This window comes from Lacerta agilis, chromosome 2 (assembly GCF_009819535.1).
Source record: "Lacerta agilis isolate rLacAgi1 chromosome 2, rLacAgi1.pri, whole genome shotgun sequence".
Classification (NCBI taxonomy): Eukaryota; Metazoa; Chordata; class Lepidosauria; order Squamata; family Lacertidae; genus Lacerta; species Lacerta agilis.
This window is the reverse complement of record NC_046313.1, coordinates 9063233-9086368: the sequence shown is the minus strand read 5'-3', so window position 1 is coordinate 9086368 and position 23136 is coordinate 9063233. Positions and strand designations below refer to the sequence as shown.

Below are 23136 nucleotides of genomic sequence, written 5' to 3'. Positions count from 1 at the left end.
TAAGGATGAAACTATGTAGAAGTGAACAGGAGGGCTGGGCAATATCTGATTTTCAACATCGTGATATATCACTAGCTAAACATCGTGGTATATCAATACAGTCGTACCTTGGGTTACGTACTCGTACTTTTCGGGTTACAAACTCCGCTAACCCGGAAGCGCAACCCGACGTGCGTGCGATTTGCGCATACGCAGAGTGTTTTTTGCCGGGTTTTCGGGTTTTTTTCGGTCTGCACATGCGCAGAACAAATTGTTCAGGTTACGTCCTTTTCGGGTTACGTACTGTAACCTGGAACGCATTAAGTACGTAACCCGGGGGTACCACTGTATATCACAATGTCTGAAATAAGGATGAAGGACCGTCTGTCTGAGCTACGTAGGTAGAGCCATTGGCGGGCTTCATGGTTTCCCCCACATCGTGATTTTTGCATAGAACGCACAAACACATCGTGATTTGCGATATATCGCCAGGTCAGAAACTATGGAACCAATATCACGGCATGGACTTCAAACCAGTTTTGGTTGATATAGCGATATATCGGCCAGCCCTAGTGATCACAAGATGGGATTAGGGTACCGGGTCAGGACTTCCCTCTGATTTAAGAATCAGCACTGCTTTTGAAGTGGCAATAGGACTAGGGCTTTCAACATGTCACGGTCGCAAGGGGCAGTATGTATTCTGCCTCCCTGCCAAATTACCAGCAAGGTAATCCAGATTCTTTGTCTAGAGCGTAGAATCATTGAATTGTAGAGTTGGAAGGTGCCCCGGTGTCATCTAGCCCAGCCCCATGCGGAGGAGCAGTCTAAAACCAGAGTGCTTCTCCCTCCATTATAAAGGAAGTTACCTATCCCCTTGCTGTGCTCCCCCTGCTGACTGCTGAGAGCATGACTTCTCTTTTCCTTGGTCATGCGCACGGTGGGAAGATCGACATTGCAATGCCTCATGCTTCTTCTCTGCTCTACCTTCCCCAAATAGCATGTTGATCACTTACGATGATGTGGTGAAGATCTCTGACTTTGGCACCTCCAAGGAGCTCAGTGACAAGAGCACCAAGATGTCCTTCGCCGGAACAGTGGCCTGGATGGCCCCAGAAGTCATTCGAAATGAGCCTGTCTCTGAGAAGGTTGACATCTGGTGAGGAGAAGGGACTGCCCAGAAGAGGGGAGGGAGAGGGAGGGAGGATGGGATCAGGGCTTGGTAGGCCACAAGAACGCAAACACACATACACACACACACACAGAGAGAGAGAGAAATGCGAAGACAACCATCATGGAAATGGAGACACGGCTCAGCAGTCCCCAGCCCTCTGCAACAGGACCAGGAGAGATCCAGGTTCAAGTCCTCCCTCACCCATCAAGCTCGTTGGTGACCTTGGGCCACTCACTACCTCTCGGCCTAACCTACCTCACGGGCTTGTTGTGAAGATATAAACATGGACAGGGGTTGGGGGAGCCGTGTGCTCTGGCTTGAGCTCGTTGGGTGTGAATGCAATTTAATTGAATCATTGTGAGGCGATTAAAACCCAACGCGTAGAATAAAATACAAGGAAGGGAGATGGGGACCATTGAATGGAACTGCTTCCAAGAGTGGAGCAAGAGGATTTAAAAATTCAGGTCGCACCCCAAGTGCCAAAATCTCCCATCCCAGAGGGTAGCCTCCATGACGGGGGAGGATCCAGAACAGGGGCAGAGACCCAGGGGCCCTCCAGACTCCTGTCCATCTTTGAAAGTTGGCCATTCTGGCTGGGGCTGCTGGGAGCTGAAGCCCAGCAATATCTGGAGGATTCCAGCTTCCACATCCCTGTTCCCATCAACCAAAAGTCCAGATAATATGTGATGCAGAGCTGAGCCTTCAGATCTGTGTGCATCGTGCATAGGTGTTCGTGTTCCGTATGGGCAAAGACACCCTTGAATTTTCATATTCTAGCATCCTCCTTCACAAATATACAGTACACATCTATACTGCACATAGTCCAGAAACTGGCAATCTGTGCTGAACGCTTCCTGCTCCCCATGGCTGCCATATTTAGATGGCATCCGTGCAGGCAGGAATCAGCTTTATGTTATTTTGCTATAGCAACTAATAAACATAGGCATTTAAAAAGAAGAAGAACCCAAACATTTATTGATTGACATTTATATAACCAAGGGACCTAAGGTGGTGAGCTCCTGTTGCTCAGTCCCAGCTCCTGCCAACCTAGCAGTTCGAAAGCACATCAAAGTGCAAGTAGATAAATAGGGACCACTCCGGCAGGAAGGTAAACGGCGTTTCCGTGCGCTGCTCTGGTTCTCCAGAAGTGGTTTTGTCATGCTGGCCACATGACCCGGAAGCTGTCTGCGGACAAACGCCGGTTCCCTTGGCCTATAGAGCAAGATGAGCCCCGCAACCCCAGAGTCGGACATGACTGGACCTGATGGTCAGGGGTCCCTTTACCTTTACCTTTATTTATATAACCCCTTTTTCTGCTAGGCAGAAAAACTAGGCAGTTAAACAACAACAACAACCTGAAATTTAACAGACGAGATACAGAATGGGAATGCAAATGGGGAAATCAATAGAACCTGAGGCATTTCTGTGAGGGGAGGAGAGCTGAACGGCAGGCAGACCTGATCAGTATGGCTGATGGAAGGGGTCTTGCTGTCTGGCCTCTCCCTCTCAAGCAGCCAGGGGGTATAACAACTGCTGGGGGGGGGAATAAAAACTGGTCAAAAAAACTACACCTCATCCGTTTCAGGGGCCATTGGAAGAAAGTCTCACCACATGAAATCACGGGGAAATATCATTTCTCAGTTAATTTACATATTAACTTGTCTATTTATTTCGGGTAACTTATTGCGGAAGAGCAGAATTGAAATGCTAGATGATTTTACCACACAAAATTAGACTGGGAGAGGGAGGAATGCAGAGGAAGGTGTGAGGGTTTTCTACGTTCTCCATCCTGTAAAACAGGGATGGCCAACAGGTAGACCCCCCCCCCACTGTAAGAAATGAAAGAGATGGGAAACCGCTGCAGACAGAGTTTTGTTAAAATGGAGCACAATGCAGTCAGTTGCTACATGCCAGATGGGTCCTGAGATTTAATTTCCCCACCATAGGTCTTTTGGAGTCGTCCTCTGGGAGTTGCTGACGGGAGAGATCCCTTACAAGGATGTGGACTCCTCAGCCATCATCTGGGGGGTGGGCAGCAACAGCCTCCACCTTCCTGTGCCCACCAGCTGCCCTGACGGTTTCAAGATCCTGCTAAGACAGTGCTGGTAAGTCCATGAGATGCAAAAAGAAGAAGAAGCCCAAACGCCTCTCCCTGCATCAGGAGTGAGAACCTGGATGTGTGACCCTCCCCACCTGAATCACTGAATATTATACACTGCCAAGTCATTTTTGGAGACTCAGTGGCAGGCAAACGAAAGGCACTTGTGTGCTATTGTGCTCTGCAGGATGCCATTTGTGCAGGATCGTGCTTGGACACTGAGGTCCAGCGCTGAGGGCCTTCTGGCAGTTCCCTCCCTGTGAGATGTAAGGTTACCAGGGAACCAGGCAGAGGGCCTTCTCGGTGGTGGCACCTGCCCTGTGGTTGCACCTGCCCTCCCACCAGATGTCAAGGAAATAAACAGCTACCTGACTTTTAGAAGACATCTGAAGGCAGCCCTGTTTACGGAAGTTTTTAATGTTTGATGTTTTATCGTTTTTTTAAATATTCTGTTTGGGAGCCACCCAGAGTGGCTGGGGAAACCCGGCCAGATGGGTTAGGTATAAATAATAAATTTTTATTATCATGTGTTGTGTTGTCAAATCAAAATATAAAATCAAAAAATCCTTCCAGTAGCACCTTAGAGACCAACTAAGTTTGTTCTTGGTATGAGCTTTCGTGTGCATGCACACTTCTTCAGATACTATCAGATGTTTGCCAGTGTGTCATGTGGAAACAATTCCGTCCCACTCCCAGAACTGTGCGGCGCACACTTCACACAAGAAGAACAACATCTGGCCATGGGGAGGATTGGGGGAGAATCTTCCTCCATATTTATTTACCTCAGATACGCAGCGATCCGAATATCACTGGAGGCATTTTATTTTTATTTTAAAGATGTGCCTATTGACCTGTGCTGCACAAAATTCCCTGATGGGAACCCAGAAATGAGCATGGTTGTGGCTCCCTTTGCCATAGATAAAGGTAAAGGGACCCTTGACCATCAGATCCAGTCGTGTCCGACTCCGGGGTTGCGGCGCTCATCTCGCGTTACTGGCCGAGGGAGCCGGCATACAGCTTCCGGGTCATGTGGCCAGCATGACAAAGCCGCTTCTGGCGAACCAGAGCAGCGCACAGAAATGCCGTTTACCTTCCCCTGGAGCGGTCCCTATTTATCTACTTGCACTTTGACATGCTTTCAAACTGTTAGGTTGGCAGGAGCTGGGACCGAGCAACGGGAGCTCACCCCGTGGCAGGGATTCGAACCGCCGACCTTCTGATCAGCAAGCCCCTAGGCTCTGTGGTTTAACCCACAGCGCCACATGGGTCTCCCCTTTGCCATAGCGACAGCAAAATGCAGGGCAAATGACCTTCTGCAGGCAAAGCAAATGCTCTACTGAGCGGTGGTTCTGCTGAGAGATGTCTTCCATCTACGGAGGGGCACCAATTGCATGCCACCCCCAGTTCCCCATCCCATTCCTGGGTGCCATCAAATACAACCAAGTGCTCAGGGAGAGACAACCTGGGCAGAGGCTCACCATGAGCTCATGTCCACACCAGCTCCATCCGTCTGTTTCTCTCCCATCCAGGAACAGCAAACCTCGGAACCGGCCCTCCTTCCGCCAGATCCTGCTCCATCTTGACATTGCGTCCGCCGATGTGCTGTCTACACCTCAAGAGACCTACTTCAAATCCCAGGTGGGTGTTGTTCGGCCAGTGCCTTTCTTCCAGCCCCCCATTGGAGGGTCACAGTCGCTTCCTCTCCATTTTCCTCGTAGAGGTTAATACGGAGCTTTCCTCTCTCTTTCTCACCAGCCTACGTATTGTTTTATTTATTTGCTGTAGTTATTCCTCTATAGATTCATGATGGTGTACAGGGGTCTCTCCTCCATTTTATCCTGAAAAGGTAAAGGTACCCCTGACCGTTAGGTCCAGTCGCGGACGACTCTGGGGTTGCGGCGCTCATCTCACTCTATAGGCCGAGAGAGCCGGCGTACAGCTTCTGGGTCATGTGGCCAGCATGACTAAGCCGCTTCTGGCGAACCAGAGCAGCGCACGGAAACGCCGTTTACCTTCCCGCCGGAGCGGTACCTATTTATCTACTTGCACTTTGACGTGCTTTCGAACTGCTAGGTGGGAGTGAACAACGGGAGCTCACCCCGTCGCGGGGATTCGAACTGCCAACCTTCTGATCGGCAAGCCCTAGGCTCTGTGGTTTAGACCACAGCGCCACCCGCGTCCTTACCTCGTGAGATAAGTTAGGTGCAGGTTTAGGTGAATGTCATGGCTGGGTTTGGGTTTGAAGCCATGTCCTCCTCTGACACTCTTATCCAGGGATTGAGAACCTCAGCCCCGTGGGCCAAATGAGGCCTCTTCATCTGGCGTTGGGACTTTCCCCAGGCCACAGCCCTTATTGGCCCTGCATTGCTCGCTCCTTGAGCCCTTGCTTGGCTGGAACAAGTCCTTGAACTTTAACAATATTCCTCTTGCTTGCCTGAATAAGGGATAGACAGAGGTGCACATAGAAACTAGCCTACTGGACCAAGGTGAAATTTATCTTAGCATGCAGGCCCTGGAAGGTGGTTGTTGCTGTTGTTTATTCGTTTATTTATTAAATGTCTATATATCACCTTTCATCCGACGATCACAGGGCTTCTTACAGAAGGGAATGTGCCCCTCCTACTGAAAAATGCGACGAACCTCCCTGCCAACTACCCCTCTGTTACCAAGTATATTACTTATGAGGTGTTCAGGGTCACTTTTTCCATACACCCCACCTTGATCTTTGAGGTCGTCTGTGAGGATAATCCCCTTTTATTCTAACTAGGGATAACTTAGTAACGGGGTTCTCTTGTCCAGCTGTCGTGGCCGGTTTTATATATATATATATATTGCTCTGGGCTCCTGGGTTGAGAATACCTCTCAGCTCTATCAGTTCTGGGGCTCTCTCTCTCATTAGATTCCCCCACTCCTGCATTACACCATTCTTGTGAGCATATCTCTCTGTCTCGAGAGCCAATGGAGTGTGTCAAACTGCTGCAGTTGTAGCACCAGAGTTACCTCTTGGGGCGCAAGCCTGGGCAATATGTGTGGAGGTCTTGGGATGCCCAGATGACAAGACTCCCCCTCACAGCTTCACTGATGTGGTCCAAAGGAAAGACATTTAGCCTCTGCTTAAAAAACCCCCAAGGAGAGTCCACAACCTCCTGAGGGAGACCGTTCCACTGTCGAACAGCTCTTACTGTCAGAAGGTTCTTCCTGATGTTTAGTCGGAATCTCCTTTCCTGTAACTTGAAGCCATTGGTTCGAGTCCTGCCCTCCAGAGCAGGAGAAAACATGCTTGTTCCCTCTTCCATGTGACAGCCCTTTAGTCAGGGGTCAGCCAACCTTTTCAGCAGGGGGCTGGTCCACAGTTCCTCATACCTTGTGGGGGGCCGGATTATATTTTTTTTTGGGGGGGAGAACGAATTCCTATGCCCCACAAATAACCCAGAGATGCATTTTAAATAAAAGAACACATTCTACTCATGTAAAAACATGCTGATTCCCAGACCGTCCGCAGGCTGGATTTAGAAGGCGATTGGGCCGGATCTGGCCCCTGGGCCTTAGTTTGCCTACCCATGCTTTAGATATTTGTAACCCAAGAGGCAGAGGTGAGGGACTCACGGACTTGGTGGGGGACAGCTGCCATTGGGCTTCCTCCCCTCCAGAAACTGCCTCCCTCAACATCTTCCATGTGCTGCATCTTCCATGTGACAGCCCTTGAGAAATTTGAAGATCACATACCAGTATTAAGGCTGCATAGAGTAGACCTGGTGAGGCACTATTATCGTCTTTCGGTTTCAGTACACCAGGCAACAAGACCATCAAACAATACATTCTAGGGCTGTCAATCGACATAGCACCAACACAAATGCATTGCAGCCCTCCTCGCCAGTGGCACGCAGGGGGTGTGTGCATTGAGGTGGGGGCTGCATGCATGTTCCTACCTTCTGCCCATGGACAGTGTTTCCTTGCTTGGGCATTTGAACTCTGCCAGAAGACCAAAGACGTGTCGCTTCTTGTTTTCCATTAGTTTCGGCTGTGTATGTCCGGAATCCGGGAGAGAAGCTTATGTGTGTCTCTTCTCTTCTCCCCCCACCCCCCAGGCTGAATGGAGGGAGGAAGTGAAGTTGCATTTTGAAAAGATCAAGTCAGAGGGGACATGTTTGCACCGCTTGGAGGAGGAGCTGATCCACCGGCGGCGAGAAGAGCTCAGGTAAGGTGATGGATATAGGAGTAGGAAGGATACGGTTGAAAAGGTTTCCTCCCTGTTGTCAGGAGCTTGGTGGCGGCGGCGGCACATGCCTGTCTCGAGAGACAATGGAGTGCGCCTCTGGGGCACGGAGCTACTCTGCACATGCGCTGCACACAGCGGCCTGCCGCTCCAGCGCTGCACGGAGGGCGGTGGGATCCCTCCGTCGCCGCTACACCCGCGAACGGAGAATCCTCCATTCGTGGCTGCCAGCAGAAGATACCGGCACCATCCACGCGGCGCTGGAGCACCGCTGCCAGCAAACCGCATGCCTTGTCATCTCCGGAGACGTGGCACCAGGAGCAGCCCGCCTGCCCCCACCCGCCCCTGTTGCTACGCCACTGCAACTCCCTTCATAGAATCATAGAATCATAGAGTTGGAAGAGACCTCAAGGGCCGTCCAGTCCAACCCCCTGCCAAGCAGGAAACACCATCAAAGCATTCCTGACAGATGGCTGTCAAGCCTCCGCTTAAAGACCTCCAAAGAAGGAGACTCCACCACACTCCTTAGCAGCAAATTCCACTGCCGAACAGCTCTCACTGTCAGGAAGTTCAAATTGGAGATTGCAGCCTAATACCTCTCACATGATCCCAGGTTACAACCTACCAGAGGACAGTTCATCATTACCTCTGCAAGAGCTCAGAGTGCTTTAGAAGAACTCTCGTGGAAAACCCCCCGTTTTAGCAACACACATTTGTCCCCTTTTCCATTTTAAACCTTAATACACACACATTTTCCATTTTTGTGTGAATTAAAATATTGTACTTAGCATGTATACCCACTCCCGTAGCAGACAGCATTAGTGAGACAGCGCCCCTCGCCATTTGGGTCACTGCTGCTAATTCTGAAAAGCAGCCCATCGGCAGAGCAGACACAGCTCCCGAGGCCTCTTCGTATAGGACGCCTGACAGCTGCTTTCCTCTCCCTCTCCCCAGGCACGCTTTGGACATCCGGGAGCATTACGAGCGCAAGCTGGAGCGAGCCAACAACCTGTACATGGAGCTCAACTCCCTCATGTTGCAGCTGGAGCTGAAGGAGAAGGAGCTACTCCGGTGAGAAGGCGGAAGCTCAAAAACAGGGCAGGGAAACCTGGGGCCTGCTGGGTGCTGTTGGACTCCAACTCCCATCAGCCCCAGCCAGCAGGGCCCAATGGATGATGGGAATTGCAGTCCCAGGAACACCGGGGGGATCCCACTGCAAGGGGTGCTAGACGTTGCAAGTGGTTTTTACAGGGCCATTTTTTTTTTGTCCAGGTTTCCCGACAGAGATCTCTCTCCTAGTCCTACCTGTAGATGCCAGGGATTGAACCTGGCACCTTGTGGGCACAAAGTGTGCACTCTTCCCACTGAGCTGCAGCAATGCAGGAAATGGGGAAGGATCCTGATGCCTCTGGCTGCTCCTGACCTCTAGGTGGCAAGCTTTCTCTGGCTTGCTTTGCCAGAGAGCTTGGACCAGGAAGGACGGCAGATCCAATCTGTGGATCTGAGAAGCATGGCAGGTTTCCCCCCCGTAAGCCCAATGATTCTCACAGCATCATTTGAGGCTATACAGGAAGAGGGATGAGAGGGCAAACCCAGTTGAGAAGGGCCATAGCTCAATGGCCGCTCTCAGCATCTACCCTGCATCTAGATATCCCAGGTTCGATTCCTGGCATTTCCAGGTAGAAACAGGAGAGACCCCTGTCTGAAACCCTGGAGAGCCCCTGCCAGTCATTGTAGACAATACTGAGATACATGGACAATTGGTCAGACTGGGTACAAGGCAGCTCTCTATTTCCCTGCATCCCAGGGAACCCTGTAACAATAATAATTATAATTACAATAATTTTTTATTTATACCCCACCCATCTGGCTGGGTTTCCCCAGCCACTCTGGGAAGATCCCAACCGAATAATAATAATAATAATAATAATAGTTACAGGTGGGTAGCCGTGTTGGTCTGCCATAGTCAAAACAAAATCGAAAATTCTTTCTAGTAGCACCTTAGAGACCAACTGAGTTTGTTCCTGGTATGAGCTTTCGTGTGCATGCACACTTCTTCAGATATCTTCAGTGTATCTGAAGAAGTGTGCATGCACACGAAAGCTCATACCAGGAACAAACTCAGTTGGTCTCTAAGGTGCTACTAGAAAGAATAATAATAATAATAATAATAATAATAATAATAATAATAATAATAATAATGTAATAAAATGTCAAGCATTAAAAACTTTCCTATACAGGGCTGCCTTCAGATGTCTTCTAGTAGTCAGGTAGTTGAGAGCCAGTGTGGTGTAGTGGTTAAGAGCAGTAGACTCGTAATCTGGGGAACCAGGTTCGTGTCTCCACTCCTCCACATGCAGCTGCTGGGTGACCTTGGGCTAGTCACACTTCTCTGAAGTCTCTCAGCCCCACTCACCTCACAGAGTGTTTGTTGTGGGGGAGGAAGGGAAAGGAGAATGTTAGCCGCTTTGAGACTCCTTCAGGTAGTGAAAAGCGGGGTATCAAATCCAAACTCTTCTTGTTTATTTCCTTGACATCTGATGGGAGGGCATTCCATAGGGCGGGTGCCACTACCGAGAAGGCCCTCTTCCTGGTTCCCTGTAACCTCACTTCTTTCAGTGAGGGAACTGCCATAATGCCCTCGGCGCTGGACCTCAGTGTCTGGGTTGCATGATGGGGATGGAGACGCTCCTTCAGGTATCCTGGGCCAAGGCTGTTTGGGCTTTAAAGGTCAGCACCAACACTTTGAATTGTGCTCGGAAACGTACTGGGAGCCAATGTAGGTCTTTCAGGACCGGTGTTATATGGTCTCGGCGGCCGCTCCCAGTCACCATCTAGCTGCCGCATTCTGGATTAGTTGTAGTTTCCAAGTCACCTTCAAAGGTAGAGCGCATTGCAGTAGTCCAAGCGGGAGATAACCAGAGCGTGCACCACTCTGGTGAGACAGTCTGCGGGCAGGTAGGGTCTCAGCCTGCATACTAGATGGAGCTGGTAGACAGCTGCCCTTGACACAGAATAGACCTGCGGCTCCATGGACAGCTGTGAGTCCAAAATGACTCCCAGACTGCACACCTGGTCCTTCAGGGGCACAGTTATCCCATTCAGGACCAGAGTGTCCTCCACACCCACCCACCCTGTCCCCCAGAAACAGTACTTCTGTCTTGTCAGGATTCAACCTCAGTAGACAATTCTGAGATACATGGACCATTGGTCAGATTGGGTACAAGGCAGCTATTTTCCTATTTTCCTGTGTCCCAGGGAACCCTGTAACAACGTATGTACAGGTGAAACTCGAAAAATTAGAATATCGTGGAAAGGTTCATTTCTTTCAGTAATTCAACTTAAAAGGCGAAACTAATATATGAGATAGACTCATGACATGCAAAGCGAGCTATGTCAAGCCTTTATTTGTTATAATTGTGATGATTATGGCGTACAGCTGATGAGAACCCCAAATTAACAATTTCAACTTGGGGGTTCTCATCAGCTGTACGCCATAATCATCACAATTATAACAAACAAAGGCTTGGCATATCTCGCTTTGCATGTCATGAGTCTATCTCATATATTAAACTCCAGTAGCTAATGAAAACAATTGCTTACATAAATGGACTTTTCCACGATATTCTAATTTTTCGAGTTTCACCTGTAAAGTTGGGGCATCGTTGGTTGCTGTAGTTAATGTATTTTAATTGCACAACCATTTACAAAATTTGTAGCTTGCCTTCCTGCCCCCAAAAGGATCCATGCCACTCAGCGGTCTGGTGTCTGCATAGTCCATCCTCATACGTTCTCAAATTTTTCCATCCCCATCCGTAGGCGGGAGCAAGCCCTGGAGAAGAAATACCCTGGGCTCTTTAAGCACCATCCTTCACGCAGCCTCCTGCATGGCAACACCGTGGAAAAGCTGATCAAGAAGAGGAATGTGCCTCAGAAACTCTCTCCGCACAGCAAGAGGTGAGGAGTGGCCAGGAAAAGGCCTACAAAGGAGAGAGGGATTGATGAAGAGTGTCTGTCGCTTTCAGTGTTGCGCGGCATGATTTTGTGGGAGTGCAGGTGTAGAATACAGTTCACAACTCAGCTTCCTAAGAATCTCGGCTTCCTTTCTTTTATTTATTTAAAACAACCAAGCTTCTAGCCCTCATTGTTACATAGATGCATTGGAAGCCATGTAGGCAATGTCCAATCTCGTGGACATGGAGGAATAGCTGAATAAGGTTTGCTGTAGTTGTGGCTTTTGTTGCCAGTACATTATGCATGGTATTTTTAAAATGAAGAATAAATTAGGCACATTTGCATAATTTATTCTGCTTCCAGAATCCAGCTTTTCTGGGTGCAGGATTTCGCTTTCTTGGGCACAAAATCTGTCTCTTCATCTACATATCTATACATGGTGTTTAAGGTTTTCCAACACAACCTCCTAAAATGCAGGTGTAAGGTTCTCAGTTAGTTGCTCATGAGTAAGCAGCCAGAACTCCGCTGTTTCCTTTAAGGTTTTTATTGTGCAAACTATGTACAGTGCAGTGCTAAAAGGTTCATGTCTGTATCAAGCGGTGTCAGAATCCGGGAATGGTCCCTTCCGGTTCTGACCCCAACAAAAGAGCTTAGGGATACGAAAACCCCGCCTCCCATCTTTTCGTTTCGCCCCACGATGCCTTTGGGGCGACAGAAGTTGCACACCCCCTGTATCGCCCGCTGAACTGTGTGAGTGCTGGGTCTCTCGTGCATCCCCAGAGCCTCGGCTCCACTCCCCCTGAGAGACCTCCCCCTCCTCGCTGGATGCCTCACCACTCCTCCCGCTGCTAGAGGAGGTACTGCTGGCAAGGTGGGACTGGGGCTCTCTGTAACATCCTGAGAGCCCTTGCACCACTCTGCGCTGAGTCGGGGATAGTTCCCTGACACCCGGGCTTCAAAATAAGCCCTTACTTTTCAGGAGGGAAAAAGTGCGTCTTATGGAGCGAAAAATACGGTAAGTTGTTATGCACTTACACACAGACACACACATCACCCCTCCATTCAGGCAAGGCAGCATTATCAGAGTTCAAGGGAGATGCAAAGAAGGGCCAGCATGGGGTATGGCTTGCAGAGAACCCTGAGGGTCAGACAGAGAGGGCCGGAGGGTTCCCCATCGCCGCTGTAAAGGGTCAAACAGAAACAACTGTGGTTCCTCATGCCACTTTTGTTTTCTTCCACAGGCCTGACATTCTGAAGACGGAGGTGATCATGGACCCCACCCTGCCCCAGCTCGCCATCCCCGTGTGCCAGAAAGGGCCCCCATCCCCCGGGCGCAGCCGCCGGGCAAAGTCGCGCTACCGCAAGGTCAGCACCCGAGGCAGCTGTGGGGAGCTGGCCGATCCCGGGGGAGCCAAGCGCCTAGAGCCCTGCGCGGCCCTCAGGGGGCTCCAGCACGACCTCCTGCTGCGCAAGATGTCGTCTTCCAGCCCCGACCTCATCTCCACCACCCTGGGAGCCGAAGGCCGCAAGGGGGCGGCCGGCCCCGAATCCCCGCCAGCCGAGCAGCCCCGCAGCGAGACACCCAGCGAAGACGCGGCCTCCGTCCCCTGCTCCAGCAGCCCCGAGTCACCCTCTTCGCGACAAGGCGCTGTGGGCCCACCAGGGAAGGCCGGGCTGCAGCCAAGAGAGGAAGCCGAGCGGGAGCAGGGCAGGGGCAGCCGAGCAGCGGCTGCACCGCAATCCCAGCACCTCACGCCAGCGGCCATGTTGTATCGGGCAGCCGTCACCCGGAGCCAGGTAGAGCTGGGCAGGGGGAGCTCTTCCTTCCCTCCATAGGAGCCAAATCCTTGGGGCTGAGGTCTCTTTGCCCCTCCCCCAATAAAATATGTGAGAGGGCCAGGACCCTCCCAAAATTGGTGGGCATTTCCATTCAGATGGTGTGCATGCAACACATTTTGTGATCAATTGTGCAGTGTGGGGCTTACCCCCCCCCCCGGTATTTTATTCAAGTTGGCCCCCTTCCTTCCTTCCTTCTCTCCTCCCTTTCTTTCTTTCTTTCTTTTTCTTTCTTTCCTTCCTTCCTTCCTTCCTTCCTTCTCTCCTCCCCTTTCTTTCCTTTCTTCCTTCCTTCCTTCTCGCCTCCCCCTTCACTTCTTTCTTTTTCCTTCCTTCCTTCTCTCCTCCCTTTCTTTCTTTCTTTTTCTTTTTCTTTCTTTCCTTCCTTCCTTGCTTGCTTCTTTCCTCCCCCTTCCATTCTTCCTTTTTCCTTCCTTCCTTCTCTCCTCCCCTTCCCTTCCTTCCTTCCCTCCTTCCTTCCTTCCTTCTCTCCTCCCCTTTCTTTCTTTCCTTCCTTCCTTCCTTCTCGCCTCCCCCTTCGCTTCTTTCTTTTACCTTCCTTCCTTCCTTCCTTCCTTCCTTCCTTCCTTCCTCCCTCCCTCTCTCCCTCCCTCCCCTCTCCTCCATCTTCTGTTTTGTTTGTCTTTCTCAGGGGTAGTCCACCTTTTTATACCTACCACCCACTAATGCATCTTTCTTGATGGTAAAATTTCCTTACTGCCCACCAGTGCTCGATGGAAGGATTCAGCTTGTGCCATAGAACCCCCTACCGCCCACCTAGAATCCTGAAACTGGGCGTAGGACCAGGTTGACAACCCCTTGTATATGAGAGGAGAGCAGCAGAAAGGGCTAAGTTCCCAAAGACACAGTGAAAGAGAAATGTCTTTTCCTGCCTCCGAAATGATGTATAAGAAGAGGGCAAATGAACATCCCAGAGGAGGGTAAATCCAGAGTCCTGGAGCCCCTGCAAAGCAGGCCTTGTTTCTAGCGAAAGATGCACATACTGGTCTCAAATCTTGCAAAAATTCACATGGGAAACATGAGACCACCCAGACCCAAGCTGTTTATGCCAAGTGCAAATGGCCCTCCAGGTGTTGTTGGACTGAACTGAATGGAGAAGTAGGGTGGCCAGGTGTCCTGCTCTCCAGGCTCCTCTTTTTGAAGGACTGCCCCATCCCAAGTCTGCGTTAATGGTGAAGAACCCTACAAATAGGGGGCTTGAAGCTGCCCATTAAGGATCCGTACCTGGACAGGCCCACAGGTCACATTCTTCCCCACAGCGTTGAGATATTATTCCACTGAAATTATGTCCAAATTTGCTTCTTCGTCTATAGATTAGCATGCACAAATTTTTATACGGATCGGTGCCCTCTTTTAATGATGCATTTGGCTCCCGTCAGACTCGGCCATCATAGTGGGTGGTCAGAGCTGATGGGCGGTAAGAGTCCAGCGACAATCTGGAGGGCCACAGGGGTCCGCATCTCTCATTTAAGGCAAACGGGTGTACTAGAACAGAAACAAAACGTCAGGCTATTTTCAGGGTTCTGTATCTGTTTCCGTTCCCACACTTCCAGCAGTGCGGACTGTAAATAAGGATCACATGATCCAAGCAATGGGAGAATGAAATCCTAACAGAAGGGGGTGTTTTCCCCTAAGAAAGGCTTGTTGATTCATTTCGGGCTCAATCCAGCCCTTCTCCATCCAGATGGGGCCATATGGCCACCACAGTTGACTTTTGCACATCTTTTATCTACTTGGCTAGGGAGTCGCACATTTAAGTAGGTGCTGTGGGCATGCGATTGCCCTGCCTCAGCTGGAGCTGTGGATGTGAAGCACAGGTGAGGGGTTCGAAACACTGCCAGCCAGCTATTCAGAATCTGTTTTTGAATGCCACGTGCATGTCTGTTTGGATCACGGCCCCGGAATCTAATAGCACTGAAAATGGTGGAATATGTTTTTTAAGAATCTTGGAGGCTGGTGGGTTTGTTTCATCCAGTCTCATTTTAGCCATGACACGTTTCCTTCTCTTTTTGCCCCCCCTTCTCGGCTCAGAAGCGTGGGGTCTCCTCGGAGGAGGAAGAAGGCGAGGTAGACAGCGAAGTCGAGCTCCCTCTCCGGCAAAGGTGAGTGTTTGCCTGGGTTAGAACAGTGCAACTGGTGGAGCATTACAAGATGGAGGTGGTTAGCCCTGAGTTGTCGTCGTCCCCAACAGAATCAATCTCCGTGCAACATTGGATCAGACATTACTATGAAGCTGAAAGATTCAGGACAGGTGAAAGAAATGTCATCACACAGCTGGCTTTGGACTCATCTGGCAGGCTCCTGTTTATTTATTTTGTGTCATTAGTGCACCTCAGGGGTGGGGGAACCTCTGGCCCAGGAACCAGTCTTAGAATCATAAAGTTGTGGAGTTGGAAGGGACCCTAAGGGTCATCTAGTCCAACCCCCTGCAAGGCTAACCAAGCTAACAAGCCAGCCAAGGGATTGAGTTTGGCCCACAAAGCCATTCTTCCCCAACCCTCAGCTGAAATCATCTGTCAGTTGTGCACCGGTTGTTGTTCCCTGCTGCAGAGAATTTTTCTTTTTTCCTTTTTTTTAAATATAATTTTTATTATTTTTTATATTAAACTACAATTAATACCACATTCAAACAAAAATTTCTTACATTCATCTTTGGCTAACAAGCCATGACTTCCCTCAACCCCTTCACATGGCTTTCTAATTTATATCTTAACATTATACTTCTTAAATCAACCATTGCTTACCACTATCAAACAAAAAAAAAGATTTTTTACTTCTATCCTACTTACAATGATAACTCTACAAATTAGCTACAAAGCTTCTTGAAATCCTATTAACGTATTCAATTGTAAATTGTCTTTTAAATAGTTCGTAAACTTTAACCAGTCTTTGATGAAGTTCTGGTCCCGCTGCTCCCGGATTCTTCCTGTCAATTTGTCCATTTCTGCGTATTCAGTCATGCAGTATTTCTGCGTATTCAGTCATGCCTTAAACTTATGCAGAGAATTTTTCTTGATAGGTGACGTGGCCATTCAACATCTGCTAAAAAAAACTTTGATGGAAGGCCTGCACCTACCTTCCTCTTTTTTAAAAAAAACAAATTAATACAAATTCAATACAAATTTAAAAGCTGACTTTCCACATCCATATGTTCTTTCTTTTTTCCTCCCTCTGGCACTCTGGTCAGTGACTGAAATACAGTGGTACCTCGGTTTTTTAACAACTCGGACGTCGAAAGTTTCAGCTTTCGAACGCCGAAAACCCAGAAGTAACTGCTTCGGTTTTTGAATGCTTTTTTCGGAAGCCGAACATGCCACGCAGCTTCCGTATTGAGTTTTCCAGATGTAAATGCTTCCGAAAATTCATACTTTGCTTTTTGATCATTTCGAAAGTCGAACGGTCTTCTGGAACAGGTTACGTTCTAAAACCGAGGTACCACTGTAAATTGAGTCAATTCCTCCCTTCGTTGCTTTCCCAAGAACAATATCTTTTCCAATTTTCATTTCAAAATCCACTCGCCCCTTCTCCCTTCACATTGCCTAAACAAGTACAGTGGTACCTCGTGTTATGTACTGTCCCCCTTACGAATGCTGCGGGTTACGCGCTCCGCTAACCCGGAAGTAGATGCCCCTTGTTGCGACCTTTGCCCCGGGTTGCAAGCGGAAGTCACACTCCGGTGGTGCGGCAGCAGCGGGAGGCGGCATTAGCAAAAACCTGCCTCATGTTACGAGCGATTTCCTGTTACGAATGAACTGCTCTGACTTTTATACACGATTATAACCTTTCCTCAAAAAAGTTGAATAGAGGAAATCCTTTTTTTACCTATGTATAATAATCATTTGTCCGTTTTAAAATCGGATGAGCTGCATCTTCCAAGGCGGTCTGTTCAACGGGCAAACCGCTTAGACAACCAGGAAACCATTCCTTAATGCAGACACACATTCGGAAGAAGAGAGGGGAATTAGCCCCGTTGTATATCGGGGACCCAGATGGCGCTGTGGGTTAAACCACAGAGCCTAGGGCTTGCTGATCAGAAGGTTGGCGGTACGAATCCCTGCCACGGGGTGAGCTCCCGTTGCTCGGTCCCAGCTCCTGCCCACCTAGCAGTTCGAAAGCACGTCAAAGTGAAAGTAGATAAATAGGGACCGCTCCAGCGGGAAGGTAAACGGTGTTTCCGTGCGCTGCTCTGGTTAGCCAGAAGCGGCTTTGTCATGCTGGCCACATGACCCGGAAGCTGTCTGCGGACAAACGCCAGCTCCCAGGGCCTATAGAGCGAGATGAGCGCCGCAACCCCAGAGTCGGACACGACTGGACCTGATGGTCAGGGGTCCCCTTTACCCTTTATATCGGGGGGACTGTGTGGAGAGAGTATCTTCCTTCAAATACCTGGGAGTTTGCCTTAGTGAAGACCTCACTTGGAAAATCAATACAACCCAGGTGGTTAGAAAGGCCCAACAGAGACTCCATTTCTTTAGGGTCTTGCGTAAGAACAATGTGAAACAAAAATTGATGATCTCTTTCTAACGGTCCACAATAGAAAGTGTCCTTTCATACTGTATTACAGTGTGGTACGCTGGTTTGACAGCCATGGAGAGAAAATCCCTACAGAGGGTGGCGAATACAGCACATGATATCATGGGTTGTCCCCTGAGTTCACTAGATGACATCGCAGGAGACCGCTGCCTCAGGAGAGTGAGGAAAATTCTCAGGGATGACTCACACCCCGGCCTGCACCAATTTAATCTCCTACCTTCGGCAGGAGATATAGAAGTATAGTCAGCCGCACCAACAGGTTAAAGAACAGTTTTTATCTGCGGCTGTTGGGCTGCTGAATAGGAAAAAAAAATAGTGCTGCAATTGACTTCCAAGAAGCACACAGAGTGCGAAGAAGACTGAGTGTATGGGGGGAGGGAAGCTTGTTTAATTTCACTGCACACAGGTGGTGTAGTGACAATAAAGGTTTATTAATTTTATGCAGCCATCCCATAGTTCAGGGATATAGCCAATGTGGCACCCTCCAGATTTTGTGGGACTCCGGCTCCCATCTCTAACCATGGGCCACGGCCAGTGCCGGATTTACATATAAGCTAAACAAGCTATAGCTTGGGGCCCCACTCTCTTGGGGGCCCCTAAAATTGTAAAGGGAAAAAAATTGGATGTACATTTCCAAAATATAAGATAAAAAACAAACAAAATAAAACCTACATACAGCAACGGTGTTTTGTCTTGTGTAGGCTCCTATTTGTTATGTGCAAATTGCTTTAGATACCTATTAGGTCCATAAATTACCATATAGTACCGTATTTTCCGGCGTATAAGACGACTGGGCGTATAAGACGACCCCCAAGTTTTCCAGTTAAAATATAGAGTTTGAGATATACTCGACCGCAGATTCTCCACCCGGCGTATAAGACGACCCCCGACTTTTGAGAAGATTTTCCTGGATTAAAAAGTAGTCTTATACGCCAGAATATACAGTATATATTCAACACTAAAAACAGTGACAATTTGTTGTGGACAAAGGACAGCTGGACATATAAAGGGCCCCATTACCTTCAGTAGCTTAGGGCCACATCAAACCTAAATCCGGCCCTGGCCATGGTGGCTGAGTCGGAGGCCAGTGAGGTTGGCTAGCCTAGCACTCCCTTTGCCACGACGATGGGTCCATGTTTCCAGGGGGCTTCATATTTTCTCTCTCTCTGTCTCGCCTGACCCAGGTGGCCTCAGGCGATGAGCAAGCGGCAGTCGCTTTCCACTTTCAGCTCCGAGAACTTCTCCGATGGGGATGGCGAGGAGGGCACTGCCAGCGAGGGCACCACAGCATCCCACAGCGGCGGCACGCCGGATGTGGCCAGCACCAACACAGACGAACGCCTGGATGCCGAGCGCTCGGACGACGACATCCTGGGGCACTCGGACGGGCTGTCCGAAAAGGAGGCGGCCATCCAGCTTGTCAAACGCCAGCTCAGTGCAGAACAGAACCCTGGAGAGGTGGGTGCGGTGCGAGAATGGAAGGGTGCTGGCATCCATTTCAGCTGCCGGGACTTTGGTGTTTTGCTTGCGGGTTTCCCCCTGGTGGTGAACTTGGGCGATGCAGGAGCTTTGAGAAGGCTGCAAGGTCACTTTTACTGGTGCAGGAAAACCCAAAATGTTGGGTTACCTGCAGCCCCGGAGGCCATTGCCTGTCCCTGCACCTACCGATTTTGGTGGCTTCTGGTCTGTTGTTAAAATGTGTGTAAGACTGCGCCATCAACAAACGGACAGAATTCGGCATCATGAGTGGATTGGGTCACTGTTCTATTTTTACATTATTAAATTTCAAGCTGCATAGGAGGGCTGCCTTTTTTTGGGGGGGGGGGAATCCCAAACCACAAAGAAAACTGAGTGAGATTGCCAGTGTTCAACCCCTCCAACAACAACAATTTATTGTTTATACTATGGGATGTCAGCCGATTACTGATAATTAGGTATGTTTTTCAAAAATAGAATTAGACATTGGTTTTAGTTTTGGGTGCCTAAATTTTAACCTTTTTATATATATGTTTTATCGAAGCGATAATATTGGTCCCTGTGAGTTGTGTTATTATATCCGCGGCTTGTATTGGGTCGTCGTTTTATTTGATTTTACCTGATTTTTGATTGACTGCTTGTTTTGTATTGTATGATTGTATTGTATGATGGGCGCAAATGCTGAATAAACATCTATCCTATTTATACCCCGCCCATCTGGCTGGGCTTCCCCAGCCACTCCGGGCGGCTTCCAACAAAATATCAAAATACAATAATCCATCAAACATTAAAAGCTTCCCTAAACCCTTTGCCCTTCCCTGTGCCTAGCAGAAGTAACCTAAGTGTGGATCACATGCAAGATTAGCCTCTTCATTTTTCTGGGTGTGGAATATTTGCTTTAAAGAAGGGGTGGGGAAGCCACGGTGCAGTCGCATCTAGAAGATTCCAGGTCCCCCCACCCCAGCTTTAATGAAGAGTATGCACTGGTATGATGGAAGTGGGCCGAAAAAAAGGTTTTCTCCCTCTCTCACAGTAACGCTTGCACTCAGGAACATCTGGTGAAGCTGAATGTTGGGTGATTCAGGACAGACAAAAACTTATTCATGCAGGGCTGTGGAACTCACTTCCACAAGATGCAACGATGGCCATTTTGAAACAGGATTAAACGCATTCAAGGAGGATAAGTCTATCAGTGGCTACTAGTCATGACGGCTATGCTCTGCCTCTGTCAAGAAGCTGTGTGCTTCTAAATACCAGTTGAGGGGAGTGTTGTTGCAATTACCGGTATGTCCTCCTTGCGTTCTTTCCTCAGACATCTGGTCCAGAGCATGCTGGACTAGATGAGGGACTGGCCTGATCCAGCAGGGCATTGGTTGAAGCTTCTTGCTTCAAGGCCAATTCAGGGCCGCATGTGGCCTCATGCTGGGTGTTCATCAGTATGCAGACGGTACCCAGCTCTACCTTTTAAATCAGAATCAGTAAGGCATGGAAGGTCCTGTGTGTCTGGAGGCGGTTGGAGGATGGATGGCGGCAAACAGTTTGAGGTTCAATACTGACAAGACAGAAGTACTGTTTTGGGGGGACGGGGCGGGCAGGTGTGGAGAACTCTCTGGTTCTGAATGGGGTAACTGTGCCCCTGTAGGACCAGGTGCGCAGCCTGGGAGTAGTTTTGGACTCACAGCTGTCCATGGAGGTGCAGGTCAATTCTGTGTCCAGGGCAGCTGTCTCACCCTACCTGCCTGCTTACCAGATGAGTGGGACCGGCCGCCGAGACCACATAACACTGGTCCTAAAAGACCTACATTGGCTCCCAGTACGTTTCCGAGCACAATTCAAAGTGTTGGTGCTGACCTTGAAAGCCCTAAATGACCTCGGCCCAGGATACCTGAAGGAGCGTCTCCACCCCCATTGTTCAGCCCAGACACTGAGGTCCATCTCTGAGGGCCTTCTACCAGTTTCCTCACTGCAAGAAGCAAAGCTACAGGGAACCAGGCAGAGGGCCTTCTCGGTAGTGGCGCCCGCCCTGTTGAATGCCCTCCCATCAGATGCCAAGGAAATAAACAACTACAGTGGTACCTCTGGTTACAAACTTAATTTGTTCCGGAGGCAGTTATTAAGCTGAAACTGTTCTTATCAAGAGGCGCGCTTTTGCTAATGGGGCCTCCCACTGCGCATGCGTCTCTGGCGCGCGATTTCCATTCACATCCTGGGGCAAAGTTTGCAAGCAGGAGCAGATACTTCTGGGTTAGCGGAGCTCGTAACCTGAAGCGTTCGTAACCAGAGGTACCACTGTATCTCACTTTTAGAAGACATCTGAAGGCAGTTCTGTATAGGGATGTTTTTAATGTTTGATGTTTTATCGTGTTTTTAGTTTAAAAAAAATATTTAATAAATAATCTTTATTTGGTTCCAATAATATACACACACACATACCAACACACAATCAAACAATAAAAACAATGAAATTAATCCCTCCCCCCATCCCACCCCTTTCACTCCCCCTCACTTGTACGTGAGTTTATTTGTTCAGTACCTTATATTACCTTTTATAATCGTGCTATTGCATCTTATATCCTTTATCCTTATTCTATATTTCCCAATTCTCTCATATCCCCTGTACGATTTACTCCATATTATACAGAATATCAATTCCAGAATAAGATATGGTCATGTATTCTTTTACTCTTTCCCATTCTTTTATTAACTCTTGATTAGAGCGACCTCTAATGTTTGCTGTTATCTTAGCCATCTCTACCATCTCACACAGTTTAATTCTCCATTCAGAAACGTGTTTTTTAGTATTTTGTTGGGAGCCACCCAGAGTGGCTGGGGGAACCCAACCAGATGGGCTGGGTATAAATAATAAATTATTATTATATTATTATTGGGTGACGGCAGGGTCCTTTGGATCGTTCTCCACATGCCCCCAATTTCCTCACACTCTCCCTCTCATTCCAGGACGCTGCTGCCTACGAGGATTCGGACTGCGACAGTGCCGAACTGGACCATTCAGGCAGCGGGGAGACGCAGAGACTTCAGGACATGCCCAGTTTGTGATTGCACCCGTCTGGCCTTTCCTTCCCCAGGTTGTACAGACCCCCCGGGCCCTTCCTCTGCCTCCCTGCACCACGACCACCTCCCCAGATATTTATATAAATAATCTATAAAAGCTCTATATAAATCTATATTATCTCATAATCTCTGGAAGGAGAGCCAGTGCGCCTCATCCATACTCTCCCGTCCCTGACTTCCTTCGGACTGGTTGTGGGGTCGAGGGCCGCTTCCCCGCCACCGGGGCTTGCAGTTTTCACTTGGGGCAGCTGGAGACGTGAAACAAACGGGACACGCAAACTCTGCATCCGTCAGCCCCGCAACTAAGCAGGGGAGGATTTCGATACACGCAGAAAGCAGTCGATCCCTTCTGTTCTGCTGCCTCAAGAGTCCCGGACATTGTGGGCCCCAGCAAAGGACCAACAAGCTCTAACCAAGCCCAGGGAGTCAGCGATGGGCCCGTGGATCGGAGAGAGAAGACCCAGGCTGGGGAATGGTGCCTTCGTCTACCAAAGGAAGCGGCAAGGAGCTCTCGGCGCACTGGCAAGGCTCAAACATCTTAGCTGGACCAGGCACATCCCAGGTGCCAGACTGTTTCTGATCTGGACTCAATGCATGTTTGGGCCGCAGTCAGCACGGAAACCTCCCCCTACCCAGAGCTTGGGAATAAGTTGTTTTCCTTCCCCTTGCCCCCAATATAGCCCTCCCCAAAAGTAACAACCAAAGCCTGAGCGCAACAAGCCCTCTTCTCTTCCAACAGTCCTCCCTCCCTCCCTCCCATACTGTATATATGTGTACACA

At 49.2% G+C, this 23136-nt stretch overlaps 1 protein-coding gene across 1 annotated transcript in view; it reads left to right on the top strand.

Annotated features, from left to right (window-relative positions):
* Positions 1 to 23136, top strand: part of MAP3K12 (mitogen-activated protein kinase kinase kinase 12) — a 110356-nt gene extending 87220 nt beyond the window's left edge. The window contains exons 5-14 of the mRNA XM_033138514.1: positions 977 to 1135; positions 3097 to 3255; positions 4778 to 4886; positions 7337 to 7446; positions 8419 to 8535; positions 11284 to 11421; positions 12660 to 13215; positions 15307 to 15377; positions 18993 to 19266; positions 22243 to 23136. Of these exons, the coding sequence (XP_032994405.1) occupies positions 977 to 1135; positions 3097 to 3255; positions 4778 to 4886; positions 7337 to 7446; positions 8419 to 8535; positions 11284 to 11421; positions 12660 to 13215; positions 15307 to 15377; positions 18993 to 19266; positions 22243 to 22341 (1792 nt within the window). The 3' untranslated portion in view covers positions 22342 to 23136. The remainder of the gene's footprint in view (positions 1 to 976; positions 1136 to 3096; positions 3256 to 4777; positions 4887 to 7336; positions 7447 to 8418; positions 8536 to 11283; positions 11422 to 12659; positions 13216 to 15306; positions 15378 to 18992; positions 19267 to 22242) is intronic.